The sequence below is a fragment of the Abramis brama genome, assembly GCF_963993115.1.
Source record: "Abramis brama genome assembly, chromosome: 3".
In the NCBI taxonomy this organism is placed as follows: domain Eukaryota; kingdom Metazoa; phylum Chordata; class Actinopteri; order Cypriniformes; family Leuciscidae; genus Abramis; species Abramis brama.
Genome location: NC_139965.1, coordinates 51132549 through 51147449, shown reverse-complemented (window position 1 = coordinate 51147449; position 14901 = coordinate 51132549). Strand labels below are relative to the sequence as shown.

The 14901-nt window shown below is 38.9% G+C and overlaps 1 protein-coding gene across 1 annotated transcript in view; it reads left to right on the top strand.

The window, feature by feature from the left end:
* Positions 1-14901, top strand: part of LOC311079931 (phospholipid-transporting ATPase ABCA1) — a gene marked incomplete at its 3' end in the record, with an annotated part of 231838 nt that overhangs the window by 119617 nt on the left and 97320 nt on the right. Inside the window, exons 16-21 of the mRNA XM_084109659.1 lie at positions 924-1128; positions 1873-1989; positions 2069-2240; positions 6429-6560; positions 10181-10320; positions 10417-10554. Of these exons, the coding sequence (XP_083965785.1) occupies positions 924-1128; positions 1873-1989; positions 2069-2240; positions 6429-6560; positions 10181-10320; positions 10417-10554 (904 nt within the window). The remainder of the gene's footprint in view (positions 1-923; positions 1129-1872; positions 1990-2068; positions 2241-6428; positions 6561-10180; positions 10321-10416; positions 10555-14901) is intronic.

Below are 14901 nucleotides of genomic sequence, written 5' to 3'. Positions count from 1 at the left end.
AGCACACATTAACCTATTTCAAAGACAGTAGTATTAATGGAATTACATATAAAGATATATTCAGATTAAAATACATTTTCATTTAATTGTTGTTAAGCTACGAGTCCAAAAACTTTACATTCAGTTCCCACTTAAGTATATTATTTTGAAGTATATTATTTGCATTATTAGTACTTTTTTAAAAGTATGTCAAAGTGTGCCTCTTTTTCATAAGAACAAGCAGAAGGAGAGGATGAGACAGTTATAAACATGACGAGAGGAAAGAAAAGAATGAGAAATGATATGTAATTTGAACTGTACATTCATTTAATTCACACAGTGAATGAAACACTCAAGTCCTCTTAAGGTACAAATCCACAGAAGCAGATTCCGATCTCTGGAGAAGCTCATCCTGGAGCTCCATTCATCTCCAGTGAGGATGTGCATTAGTGAGAGAGTTATAGCAGTGACCCCACACCTGAAGAGAAGAGCAATGAGAGAGCACTTTTGCCCTTTGAGAAAGAGAAAGACCAACTTAATGACTTACAGCTGCATTTCCGTCATTGTGACCAATCAGAGTGACCTTTATCTCACGCAAAGATATTCGCTCTATTCAGCAGTGTGTGGATGTCTTCCTCTTATCTGAAGTGTGTGTGTGTGTGTGTGTGTGTGTGTGTGTGTGTGTGTGTGTGTGTGTGTATGTGTGTGTGTGAGCGTCTTGACATTCAGGCGCCGCTGTCTAGGCTAGATGAATGAGCCTACAGGCCCATTAATGTGAGCAGTACTGTTTACTTTGAAATTGTGGATCGTGGCATTGCTGCTGTTTTGATCTCATATTCATACCTGAGTAAAAATGCACACAGGAGGGAAGCATTTGCATTAATGGCATGGAGCAGGCAGGAGGGCCCAGCCAGTCTCTGACCTCTCCGTCTCTGTCCCAATAGAGCCTGCTATCATGTGTGGCGTTTGGATACGGCTGTGAGAATTTTGCCCGTTATGAAGAGCAAGGCATCGGGATTCAGTGGAGCAACATCCGGGTCAGTCCACAGGAGAACGACCGCTACTCCTTCATCGTTTCCATCTTCATGATGCTGTTTGACGCTCTCATTTACTGGATAATGACCTGGTACATCGAGAACGTTTTTCCAGGTACGACAGTCTGACAGCATAGATACACCTAGAAAATATTACGCGTTTTCATCATTTTGTTTTTCTTGCTGTTTTGAGATAAAAAAAGAAAGAAAAAAGTTATTGCTGTTTTGAGATTTAAAAAAAAGTTTAATATATTATGTGACATACAGTTCTGATCAAAAGTTTGAGGTCGGTAAGATTCTTTAATGTTTCTGAAACAAGTCTCTTCTGCTGACTGAGGCTGCATTTGTTTAGTCAAAAATACAGTAAAAACAGTTAAATAAAACTTTTATATTTGAATATGTTGTAAAATGTCATTTATTTCCGTGATGCAAAGCTGAATTTTCAGCATCATTGCACCAATCTTCAATGTCACATGATCCTTCTGAAATCATTATAATATGCTGATTTGCTGCTCAAGAAACATTTCTTATTATTATCAATGTTGAAACGAGTTGTGCTGCTTCAAAAATTCAGCTTTGCATCAGGAATAAATTACATTTTACAATATATTACAATAGAAAACAGCATTTTTTTTTATAATATTTCACAATATTCCTTTTTTTTTACTGTATTTTTGATCAAATAAATGCAACCTTGGTGAGCATAAGAGACTTCCTTCAAAAACATTAAAAAAATCTTAATTATTCCAAACTTACTGTATGTATGCTGATAAAATTAGACATATTTATATATCCAGAATGTAGCCTGCTTTTACTTTGATTTATCAGCGTGTGAACAGTTGTTTGCGTCTTTCTTTAGGTCAGTATGGTATCCCAAAGCCCTGGTATTTCCCCTTTACTTCCTCGTACTGGTGTGGAACTCTGGTGGGATCTGATGCTGAACCCGACCTGCTTAATGAGATCGAGGACCAGAACGGTACAAATACACACACACCACATACAGATATGTATAATGATTCTTTATCAAAACTTCTAAACGAATGTGTGTGCTGCAGGTTACTTGGAAAAGTCTCCGTCTGGAATGAAGGCTGGTGTGTGTATCCGCAACCTGGTAAAGATCTATAAGACGGGAAATAAACTGGCTGTGGACGGACTCAGCCTGGACTTCTATCAAGATCACATCACCTCGTTTTTAGGACATAACGGAGCCGGAAAAACCACCACCATGTGAGTTTTCACAAGTGTATGCATGTGTATAATTCTCATCTATGAATTCATATACTCTTAACATATTAACATGCACATACATAATTCATACATCTTTAGCAACAAAATTCTTTTGGTGTGGACATAATCAAAGTTCAGTTTATTTGGTTGAAAGTTCACTGTGCAAACTGTTTTCTTGAAATGCAATCACAGTTGCTTTGAATGCAGCATGACTAAACTTGAAGTTAGATACTATAATGTATAATTTGCATATTATAGCATTATGCATTTCTTATTTCTTTTCTACTCAGCAGTGGCAAGCATTTTTCACATCACTTGCAATAATAATATAGGGTTTCAAGTTTTACAGTTACAGTTTACAGACATTACAAGCCTTGAGATTGTGAAACGTCTTTGGTTACGACTGTAACCCTTGTTCCCTGAGAAGAGAACGGGTCGCTGCGTCATCGTCATTGACTCTTTTGGAACGCCTCTGTGTGATTGCGTCTGAGGCATGTGTGTGAAATCAGTCCAGTGGCATGACGGAACATCATAGGCGGGGTGACGTGAGAACCAAACATTGTCAGCTTTTAATTGGCTGAAGCAAGTCGATCACAGGGACACAGAGCGCCCTGTCTCTCGGCCAATCGATGTTTAACAGCACAGGTTAAAACCTCCACATGCTCCTCATACGTAGGGGATTGAGATGGCGAATCTTAAAATTCCCCCCACTCGATGCTCAGCACATCCACCTCCATGGAGCTGGACAGCTGCAGCACCGTATTATACCATTTAATTCCTCAAAATTAAATGCAGCCAAAGAACAACCAGACAAGATAACATGGTCTGGATGAAAGGCTGAACTAATACATGAATCTAACTCCTCAAAGTCAGATAAGTATTTATAATTTAATTCCTCAAAATTAAAAGCAGCCAAAAATCAACCAGACAAGTTAACACCGTCTGGATGAAAAGCTGAACTAATACATAGATCCAACTTCCAAAAGTCAGATAAGTATTTATCACTTAATTCCTCAAAATTAACCAGACAAATAAACACAGACTTAATGAAAGGCTGAATAGTTTTAATATACAATAAAAAAAAATCATAATTTCATAGACATTCACATAATTCATTAGCATGCTAAAATAGGAACAAAAGAAAGGAGTCTCCCGTCTGCTCAGTTCCCTCCATTATATTCTCTATTCTCTTTATCTATGTGTTGCCTCGGCAAGCGCGAGATCTGAGCCACTAGATTCTTTATTGCATAAAACTTTCTTCCCTCGAGAACAAATGTCAACAGAGGTGGAGCTAAAACTCCCGATAGTGCATTCTTGTACACTTCGGGAAGTTTTTATTTCCAGTTTCTACCAACTTCATCTGTTGGCTAATATCAAAGGCTTTCTCACCCCGAAAACTCTGGAAATGGCTGTTCATGCATTTATTACGTGTCGGCTAAATTACTGCAATTCCTTATATTGCAGTACATCACGTTTTCAAAATGCTCGTCTTCAGTTAGTCCAAAATGCTGCGGCCAGACTTATGCATAAGTGTCGCAAATATGACCACATCTCTCCAATTCTCAAATCTCTACACTGGCTGCCAGTTCGACAGAGAATAGATTTTAAACCTAGGTTTAAACCTAAACCTTCATAACCTAGCTCCTGCATCTATCTGAACTTGTTCATCCTTACACTCCATCCAGAAGCCTAAGATCCTATGACCAGGCTCTGCTGGTAGTCCCTCGCGTTAGACTCAAGCGTAGAGGTGATCGTGCATTTGCGGTGGCAGGGCTGCGACTCTGGAAAACCCTGCCTCTAGAGATTAGAACGGCCCCTACTCTGTCTGTCTTCAAGTCTCTGTTAAAAACCTACCTGTTTTCTTTAGCGATAGATCTCTTCTCTAATGGTTGGTTCTTTTATTTTATATTTGAGTTTGATACTGTTTTGCCACTCCTGTATTTCCATTCTATATTTGAGTCTGATACTACTTTGCTACTCCTGTTTAACTACTTTATATTTGAATCTTATACTGGTTTGCCACCCCTGTTTTTACATTCTATATTTGAGTCTGATACTGCTTTGCTACTGCTTTTTTTTTTTCTTTTCTTTTTTTGAGTCTGACACTGCTTTGCTACTCCTGTTTTACTATTTTATATTTGAGACTGATACTGTTTTGTCACTCCGGTTTTAAGGTTTCGCTTAGCTTTGCTGCTCTTATTGTGTTTTATGTGTTGTTATGCAGGTCTTACTATATTTTAATCTGGTGGTTCTGTAAAGCACTTTGGTCAGCCTATAGTGGCTGTTGTAAATGTGCTATACAAATAAAGTGAACTTGAACTTCAACTTGAAGTGAACTTGAACTTTTATGAATGAACACAGCCAGCCCCCTCGAGAGCTGACCATGCAAAACAAACAAACCCCACACAAATCGTGTGTATCCTTGTCCGTGATGTAGCGAAGACAGGAAGGAACACACAATTTAATGCTTGTTTGCTTGCCATTATTGTCTTGTGATTTTGTGACTTGGACAAACAACACTAAATAAGACGGACAGTTCACACAGAGTGCTTGCTGAGGCACGGAAGCTGACAATGTTTGGTCTGGGTGCGCTTTATAGCTTCCTGGTCCTGACGTCACCCAGCCTGTGACGTTCCATTATGCCACTGGACTGCAGCGATGATGCAGCACAAGTTCCCTCAGAAGGGAAGTACAAGATCCTTCTTAAAACAAGAATTTAACAAATATCCATTTTCAATGTAAAAAATAAATAAATCTAAAATCAAACATTAAAAAAAAAAAACTAAAAAAAAAAACTTTTTAACCTATGGAATTGTTTAAAAACAATGTCCAAGACTCATTTTCATTTTGAATAATATATTTATTTTTACACATTTTGAAATCTAACAAACTTCATTGTTTGAAATGTTTTCATTGAAAATATGCTTGTGCTTTATTTCTTAAAACTTAAAGGGGATGTCTAATGCTATTTCATGCATTCTGACCCATTTACACTGTTAAAGAGTTGGATTCTCATGCTAAACATGGCCAAAGTTTCAAAAACGAGTTGGACGTATGACAGAGTATTTCTGTGCCAAATACACCCCTTCAGGGTTTTATAATGGCGCTTTTCCACTACACAGTACCAGCTCGCCTCGGCTCGACTCGACTCGGCTCTGTTTGGTTTTCCACTGTGTAAAAGTTGTACCTGTACCTGCTTCCAGGTACTTTTTTTCGTACCACCTCCGGCGAGGTTCTAAGCGGGCTGAGACGAGCTGAGGCGATACTAAAATGTGACGTGAAAACACGACAGATTCCTGATTGGTCAGAGAGAATCGTCACTATTCACTGCGTCATCATTGCACGCGCCAGACGGAGTATCCTGAATAAAAAAACAGCAAGAACAAAAATAAAAACATCCAAAACCAGCATACACTCGATTTCCTCCATTGTCCTGTGTGTGTGGGTAGCGGGTGTGTCTCGCGCGTCTCGCGTAAAAGATTAAGTCACGGCAGTTTCCTGCGGCGTCGCTATGACGACCAGGTACTATTGTGGAGGTACTATCTGCAATGGAAAACGGAGCGAAAAGTGAGCTGAGCCGAGCCGAGTCGAGTCGAGTCGAGTTGAGCTGGTACTGGTAATGGAAAAGCGCCATAAGTTTTGAGTATTGCTATGTATGATGTCATAAAGGGCGGAATTCCTTGTATGGGCACTTCTGCCAGAGCAAAAGCAAGAGCACGCCCATCAACGTGCTTCGTTCGGATGCGGAAGTCGTCGGCAGCGCTGCACGGCACGCCTCCAGGAGCTCTAACGTTTTTGGAAAGAAGCGGTACAGCTGTATCTGTTTTTTATAAATCAAACTAAAGACTCTTCGGAGATATGAAGGATGCAATACTACTCTATTGTTACTCAAGATTAACATGAGATTGGCAGAAACTGTGTGTGCTATGTCCCCTTTAAATCCTGTTTGTTTTTGTATTGTTATATTTACAATGCAAAGACATGCTTAATTGTGCAATGCAAATTGTAGCTCAAGTGTGCAAATATGTTATTAGGGCCACTGTATACTCTATACTCTATAATACACAATCATTCTACAGTTCATATCTAAATAATGCAGAGTAAAAAGAGACATGTATGACACTATTGAGTTCATGAGGTGGTTTATTTTCAAGTATTTTTCTAATGTTTTTCTTGTTGTTTCATCAGGTCAATACTGACGGGTCTTTTTGCTCCCACCTCTGGTACCGCTTATATTAATGGCTACGACATCCGCACTGACATGGACACCATCAGGACACACCTGGGAATGTGTCCACAACACAACGTCCTCTTCAATGAGTAAAACCTCATTTCATCTCCTTTCTATCTTTCACAGGGTCCACAAACACAGATCAAATTTAGTGTATTTGTTCACTATCCCTGAATACTGGCACATCTGAACTCTGAAACATCAGACAAAAAGTAGGGGTGCTCCGATTGATTGGCTATCGATCACTATTGGCCGATAATCACTACTCGATCGGCGATCTCTCAATTTGCCGGTCTCACGCCTGCCTTGAGAGATATTGCATGACATGCTTGCAGCGGCAGCGTCTCAATCTCTGTCCGGCACAGGGAAAAAAATGATAATGCTGGAGGTGAAGTAGGCCTACACTTCATACATCTATTTAGAAATCAGTAATTTGAAAACTTTCTATGAGAAGTGATTCCACAAAGAGCATGAGTGAATCAGCGCGCACTCTCTCTGGCTTCACATCACCACATCGCGTCTGCACTATAAGCGAGCTGCGCACTGCACAGATGAGGGAATTGTCACTTGCGGGACAGTGTTGTTGTATCATCGCTAAAGTTTATAATTTACACATCTTTTTAAAGGGTTAGTTCACCCAAAAATGAAAATTCTGTCAGTAATTACTCACCCTCATGTTGTTCCAACCGCGTAAGCCCTTCGTTCATCTTCGGAACATAAATTAAGATATTTTTGATGAAATCTGAGTGCTGGATCACTTCTCCATAGGCTGCTAGGTGACCGAAACTTGCTGGCCCAGAAAAGTTATTAAAGAGATCGTTAATATAGTCCAAGTGACTACAGTGGCTCATTCTTAAGTATATCAAGTGACGAGAATACTTTTTGTGCGCAAAAACAAACAAAAATAACGACTTTATTCCACTATTCATTTCCTTCTCTCTGGGCCTCGTAGTGTTTTTGCGCTGCGCGTCTGTGTTGCACGTCAACACGCATCACACACATGACCAGCGTTGGCCAATTGTGAGCCTACGTGGTGACGTGCAACACAAACGCGCAGCGCAAAAACACTACGTGAACCAACTAGAGGCCCAGAGAGAAGGAAATGAATAGTGGAATAAAGTCGTTATTTTTGTTTGTTTTTGCGCACAAAAAGTATTTTCGGCGCTTGATATACTTAAGATTGAGCCACTGTAGTCACTTGGACTATATTAACGATCTCTTTAATAACTTTTCTGGGCCAGCAAGTTTCGGTCACCTAGCAGCCTATGGAGAAGTGATCCAGCACTCAGATTTCATCAAAAATATCTTAATTTGTGTTCCGAAGATGAACGAAGGTCTTACGCGGTTGGAACAACATGAGGGTGAGTAATTACTGACAGAATTTTCATTTTTGGGTGAACTAACCCTTTAAGTCTTGCCAGTTTAAACATTCAAGCGTTTTTAAACCATTCAGCACTGGTGCATTCTCTGAGAGACGGTGCGCTCATGCACACTCAAAGATCGTACACATAAAGCCACCTCACAAACAGCTCGCGAGTACCAAAAATAGTTCTTTTCACGGCTAATTGCTCTTAAATGGTCAAATGCACATAAATCAGTATATGTACAAAACTATCGTTTTGGCGAATGTTCACGTAAACACAGGCATTTGTGACCTAACTGAACGCAAACGCATATGAAAGTGTATTGGATCCGTGCATCAGCTCTTAAAGTGACAGCAGCCTCTAAATATCTGTTGCTGTCTGTGTCATTAGACAATGGAACAACAAAAGACAAAGAGAAAAGCACTCACTGCTCTTGACTGAATAACTTTTGTAACTTTAAATGTAAGGATTAATTTCTATTTGATTTCAGGGAAGACTATCCAGTGTTATTTTACATTTCATTCCTTATTCAATTTCAGTATTATTTCTTCTGAAAAATGTTATATATACATATATATATATATATATATATATATATATATATATATGACAAGTTACAAAAGGGTCACATAAGGTGGAAATTTCCACCATTTTCCAAAACAAAATTCAAGCACTGAAGTAATGCCTGTAAAATCCTGATCAGAGCATCCCTATAAATAATGCTACATAAAATTAACGCTTTAAATAGACCCCATGATCGATGTCGGTTATCGGTATTTGCCAATACTGCTTCCTGTGATCCCCTCAAAATCCTGATCTGAGTACTAGGCCGCTGTACGTGAGCTGTATCGTTCAGTTTCGTTCCGACAAACGGGGCACTAATTTTTCTTTTGCTCAATATGTTCAACGTTAATAAAAGATATCCAAGCAAAAAGTTATCCACGCATTATCCTGCAGTTAATGAGAAAAGTGTATTTATTGGCGCACTATATTTACTGCGTATTGAGACCATAGACTGTAAAAAATAGATTGAGACATATAAAACTGGCCGGGTGAAACCCGTAGTTGTTGGGACATCAGAGACCAGTTTGTCCAGGAGGGCAACATGTTTATTAGCAATAGCTAACGTTAGCTCCGTAGTGTCCGACGTTTTGAGCCATTCCTACGCACATTGCTTGATTTTTTTTTTTTCCATCAGACTTCAGTAAAGGGCTGCGGACCTTTCCCACCATCTTTTCCGACATGAAGAATACACTTTACGGGTGTTAATCGAGCTTGATCGCCGCTATCAGAACGAAACCCTTTTTCTAGGCCTCTTTTAGGCTACCGACAGCGGCCTATACCCTTAACAAAAAGGTTTGACAACTAATGAAAGTCTAACAAGATAAGTAACAATTCTACAAAAACAGCTGATGAGAGCTGTTCAGTTCTCAATCAAGAATAAAAATAAATAAATAAATAAATAAAAAACAGGAAAACAGCTGAGTTCAACTCAAACACATCAAAACAAATATTCAAAAACTAGAGGTAATCACAGTTCAATTAAAAAATGTTTGACATACAAAAGATTTCAAAGCTGCAGGCAATCACAGTCCAATTCATTTCATTCTGATAGAAGACAGGTACGTACAGGCTTTTAAGAGTGAAATTCAAGCTCTTTTTCAACACTGTCATGCTACTGAAATTAGGACTCACTTGAACCGCCAATGGCGTTGCCCTTGATTTTAGAGCTCCTTTCTTTTCTCTGCATTTGTATTTCAATGATGAAATGATCACAGATTCAGTTGAGTTTTTATTCTAAAACTGTGACATTGATCTGGCATGATGCAGCATGCACATGCATAGGAAACAAAAGATATACATCATGCATGACAAAGGCTTTCTTCATGTGAATAACCTGTGAATTTGAATATTTGTAGTTATTAACCCAACAGCTTCATTATTACCCAAATAGTGATACATTAACCTGTTGTTATTGTTAACTAAAAATTAACAGTAGTTATTTGTTTTAATTTAAATAAAGCTAAAATAAAATATAAATATTACATGTAAAACTGAAATGGAAATTAGAAATGTTGTCTTGACAACTAACCTAAATTATTTGAAGTACTAAAATTAAACTTAAAATATTAAAATAATGGCTTATTCAAAATATTAATAAATGCTATAATAATATATAAATAATTACAGAAATTCTAAGCTTATTTATACTCGTTTATAACTTTGTATGTGTGATATTTGTCTCTTGTGTATGTTCGCGTGCTTGTCTGTGTTTATATAAGTGAGTATTTGTCATGTGTGTTATGCTTGAATGTGTATATTCATGTTCTGTTTGTTTGCTTCAGCATGACAGTGGAAGAACACATTTATTTCTATGCCCGTCTGAAGGGACGGAGCTCTAAAGAGGTGAAGAAGGAAATTGATCAAATGATTAACGACGTGGGTCTGCCTCACAAACGCAAAGACCTCGCCAAGAACCTCTCAGGTGTGTGTGTGTGTGTGTGCATCAGCAGCATTCATACTACGCTTATAATGCTTACAGACACTGGATATTTGGCAAATTTCTGTTGTGTGCATTCAGGTGGGATGCAGAGGAAGCTGTCTGTTGCTATCGCATTTGTGGGCGGGTCGAATGTTGTGATTTTGGATGAGCCAACAGCAGGAGTTGATCCCTATGCACGCAGAGGCATCTGGGAGTTGCTGCTCAAATACAAGAAAGGTAACAGAAATGAACAAATGTAAACACAGGGCTCAACAGTGCAAGTATTTCACTCACATTTGCAACTAAAAAATAGATTTGTGCTAACTGTTAAATGTATTTAGCAGTGTGCATGTACAGTAGGAGAAAAAGGCCCCGTAGCTCCTTAAAGAGTGCATATTTGATCTCCCTCATCCTTTTGGATGAGCAGCAGTAGTAAAGCATAGAAATGTCCAAATTAAAAGGACTGGTGTATTTCAGGCTTGTTTATAATGAAAACTGCAGTTATGAATATGAATAACTATATTGTTATAATTGGTATTTTGGTTACATAATAAACTGTGTCCGTCATTTAATTCAACTTAAATGTTTGTAGCTTATGTCTGGGCTGCATAGTCTGATACAAGACTAACTGCACTAAATCAAGTGAAAAAAAAGTCATAACTGAAATAATTTTTATAATATTTTATTTTCTCCATAGGGACATTTAATTTTAACGAAAATGTATAAACTGTTAAAGACAGACCTAAAAACCTGTAACTATCCGAGGCTGTTAATCATAGTCTATGCGTTTGTTAAAGTCATCAATTTGCATTAGCTATTTCAACTTATTTGTTCAAATAATAACTATATTTGTATTATACTTATTTATTCTAATGATATTTTACTTGCATTTTATGTATAATAGGCTACTAATATTTATTATACTATACTTTACTTGCATAAACATAGCCATTATGTTAAGACAGTGTCTTAAGTTCAAGTATGACCCACTCGCAGTTAGTCAGGGGCAGTCAGTCTTAGTTTTCGGTATCAAATTAGGCAAATCTTCGTTTTTATGTAACTGATTCAAAAAAGCTATGAACAGTCTTAAAGAAAATAAATTAATGTCTAACTTGTAAGACTAGTCTTTGAGGTTTATGCAACCTGATGCTGGTCTGAGCCAACAGTGTGTCACTCACACAAAATTTTAATGATGGTTAAGGGAGGAATGTGTCATAAGACACAGTGCATCACACTATGCTGCATATGGGGCTGCGTTGCCGCAGACCAATCAGAGTGCCTATGATGAACCCTGTCCACTGTTGAAAGCAGCTACAATGTGTTGGAAATGGACCTTTGGTGTAGTGGAAGAAGGTCATCTGGTCCAATGAGTCCCATTTTCTTTTACATCATGTGGATGGCCGTGTATGTGTACCGTTTACCTGGGGAAGTGATGGTACCAGGATGCGCTGTGGGACAATGACAAGTCAGTGGAGGGAGTGTTTTGCTCTGGGCAATGTTCTGCTGAGAAAACCCTGAGTCCGGCCATTCATGTGGACATACATTTGACACGTGCCACCTACCTAAACATTGTTGCAGACCAGGTACACTCCTCAGTGACAATAGTGTACCCTAGTGAAAGTGACCTCTTTCAGCAGGATAATGCACACTGCCACACTGCACACACAGAAATGGTTTGAGGAACATGATGAAGAGTTCAAAGTGTTGCCCTGGCCTCCAAATTCTCCAAATCTCAATCCAACTGAGTGTCTGTGGGATGTGCTGGACCAGCAAGTTCAGTCCATGGTGGCTCCACACCGCAACCTACAGGACTTAAAGGATCTGCTGCTAATGTATTGGTGCCAGAGACCACAGGACACCTTCAGGGGTATTTTTATTTTATTTTATTATTTTAGGTCAGCGCTGTTTTGGTAGGCAGGTGGTCATAATGTTTTGGCTGACAGAAGAGAGAAAGGGTAGCAGCGGAACTCAGGTAAATCAGCCCAACAGGAGGGCAAGAGAGATCGTGCAATTGAGGAGGGAGATCAAGACCCTCAACAAGCAGTTCAGAACAGCAAGTGCTGAAGAAAGGAAGGGCATAAAAGATCTAACCAGTGGACTTCGAGGGCAACTCTCCAGACTGAGAAGGGCAGAAAGGTCTCTGAAACTGAGGAAGGAGAAGGAGGCCAAGCGGGCTCAGTTCATTAACCCTCTGGGGACCAAGCTGTTTTTGGGGTCCTTGAGATGTTCTGACATGCCTTGACATTTGTGCTTTTTTCAGTTATTTATAAACATGTTAATGGCAAAGGTGTAAATTCACTCTATATAGCACAAACAGGGCTACCATAATATGCGAGCAACGTGTATGTAGATGTTTGTATTTTTAAGAGAATAATGTTTATGCGTGGTTATTGAAAAAAATTAAAATGAAAGTTGCTGAATTAAGACCACAAAACACATATTAAAAATGTGTCCACAAGACTTTTGACTAATGGATGTTGTCCCTTTGAGTTCTAGCTTCAAAATGATGTAAAAATAGTCTTGCTTTATCGTTCACAAAAAAAAATACATTGATTTAAATGGTGTAAAACAGGTTTTGCTTGGAAAGCCAATATGCGAGGGGGAGGAGTAGTTTACACCTTAGATTATGAATGTCCCACCCACTCTGCATAATGAGCCATTCACTCAGGTGTGAAACTGACTGAGCCACAATGCAAGGACAAAAGATGTATTTAGAAGAAGACTTATATTGACCATTTAAGATTTCGCTTACATCTCTCTTGTAAATATGTTTTGCTATTTTATTAAAAATGTTACAATTACAACAATAATTACAATTTCAACAATATTTCAAGTGTACTCTTTCTTTGTAAAAAAAAAAAAAAAAAAAAGATTATAGGCCTACATTTTATCATATGTATTCATTAGTTTGAATATAGCCAACATTGGAACATCTAACATCTTAGTCTATGAATTTATTTTTGACAAAAATAGTATTTTTTTTGCAGTTTAATACGTTGCTTATACAAATACATTTTATTTCAACATATTCCAGTCGATTTTTACTCATCTCAGTAGGCTATAGCAAAGCAGTTTATTCTTTCACACACAGACGCGCGATTCATATTTAGGCTAAACAGTCTTTACAAATATGTCCCCTTCATTCATCTCACAGAAAGGCGAGTCATATTATAGAAATGCGATTCATCTTTTTGCGGTTTACATAGGCCTACACTAACGTTATTCCATAACGTTATTCCACACGTGAGAAAAGAAAACACCCTACCTCACTCCTCAGTGGAATCTGCTCCTCATTTCAGGAGATATTGCTCCTCATCAGCACTGTTCTGAGGAATCTTTTCTCCATAAGGTAGGCTATAATGTCTCACTCGCGAGGAGTCGCGACGCGCTTTGTTTACAGCTGATGTGGGCGTTTCACAGCTCTGAAATAGTTCTCAGAATTTGCGTTTGAATAGCACGCGCTCTCCGGGGAGTGGTCACATTACTGTGAATTAGCTCGTAATGAGCTCGACAGGAGTCGCTCTCTTTTTATACAGATTACAGAAGCTGAGAATATTTGTTTTTTATATAAATGACTTCATTTAAAAGATGCGATCTCAAGCTTTATGCCCGTGGGTCTGTTTGCCTGTTTGACTGAATTTTCGCGGAGTTATAGATCATTTTCGAACGCGTTTCAAATGGGAGTTTACTGACAGAGAGAAGGCAGAAATCGCATCATGTTAATTTTTCTTTATTTGTCAAAAAGCAAAACACTTTATTTTTATTGTGAGTATACAGAAAAAAAATAGAAACTGAACAGGATCGATTGATGTATTACACGAAAATGAAAGATCAAAATTAACAGAGCATTTAGTGTTTATTTTCATTGCTTAAAAAAAAAAACGAGCAAAACGCGCGGGCGCGTTTGTGGTCCCCAGAGGGTTAAGGACCCATACAGGTTTACCAAAACCTTGCTGGGGGAAGCAAGATCTGGAAGATTGACCAGCCCTAAGGAAGTTGTAGAGGAGTTCCTTAAGGAAAGCCACAGTGACGCCCTCAGGAACCAAGCCTGTGGTGCACATCCAAAGATCAGCATAACTGCTGAAACTCCTGAGGAAGAGCTTGATACCAGTGAACCAACATGGAGAGAAGTCCAGGACATTGTACAAAAAGCCCGTTCAGCGTCTGCCCCAGGACCAAGTGGTATACCTTATAAAGTATACAAGAGATGCCCGATGCTCCTCCGCAGGTTATGGAAACTGTTGCGAAGGATATGGACAAAAGGTATCATTCCAGCATTCTGGAAAAGAGCAGAGGGGTGTTTTGTACCCAAAGAAATGGACTCCTCTAACATCAGTCAGTTCCGAACCATTTCTCTCCTACAGTAAGTGTCGAATGCAAGGTATTCTTTTCTGTCCTGGCAAAAAGGATGACCACCTACATGAAGAACAAATATGTCGACACATCAGTCCAGAAGGGTGGCATTCCAGGTTTTTCCGGGTGCTTGGAACATACGGGCATCCTCAACCAGCTGATCCGGGAGGCCAAGGAAAGCAAAGGAAACCTAACAGTTGTCTGGCTCGACTTGGCTAACGCATACGGTTC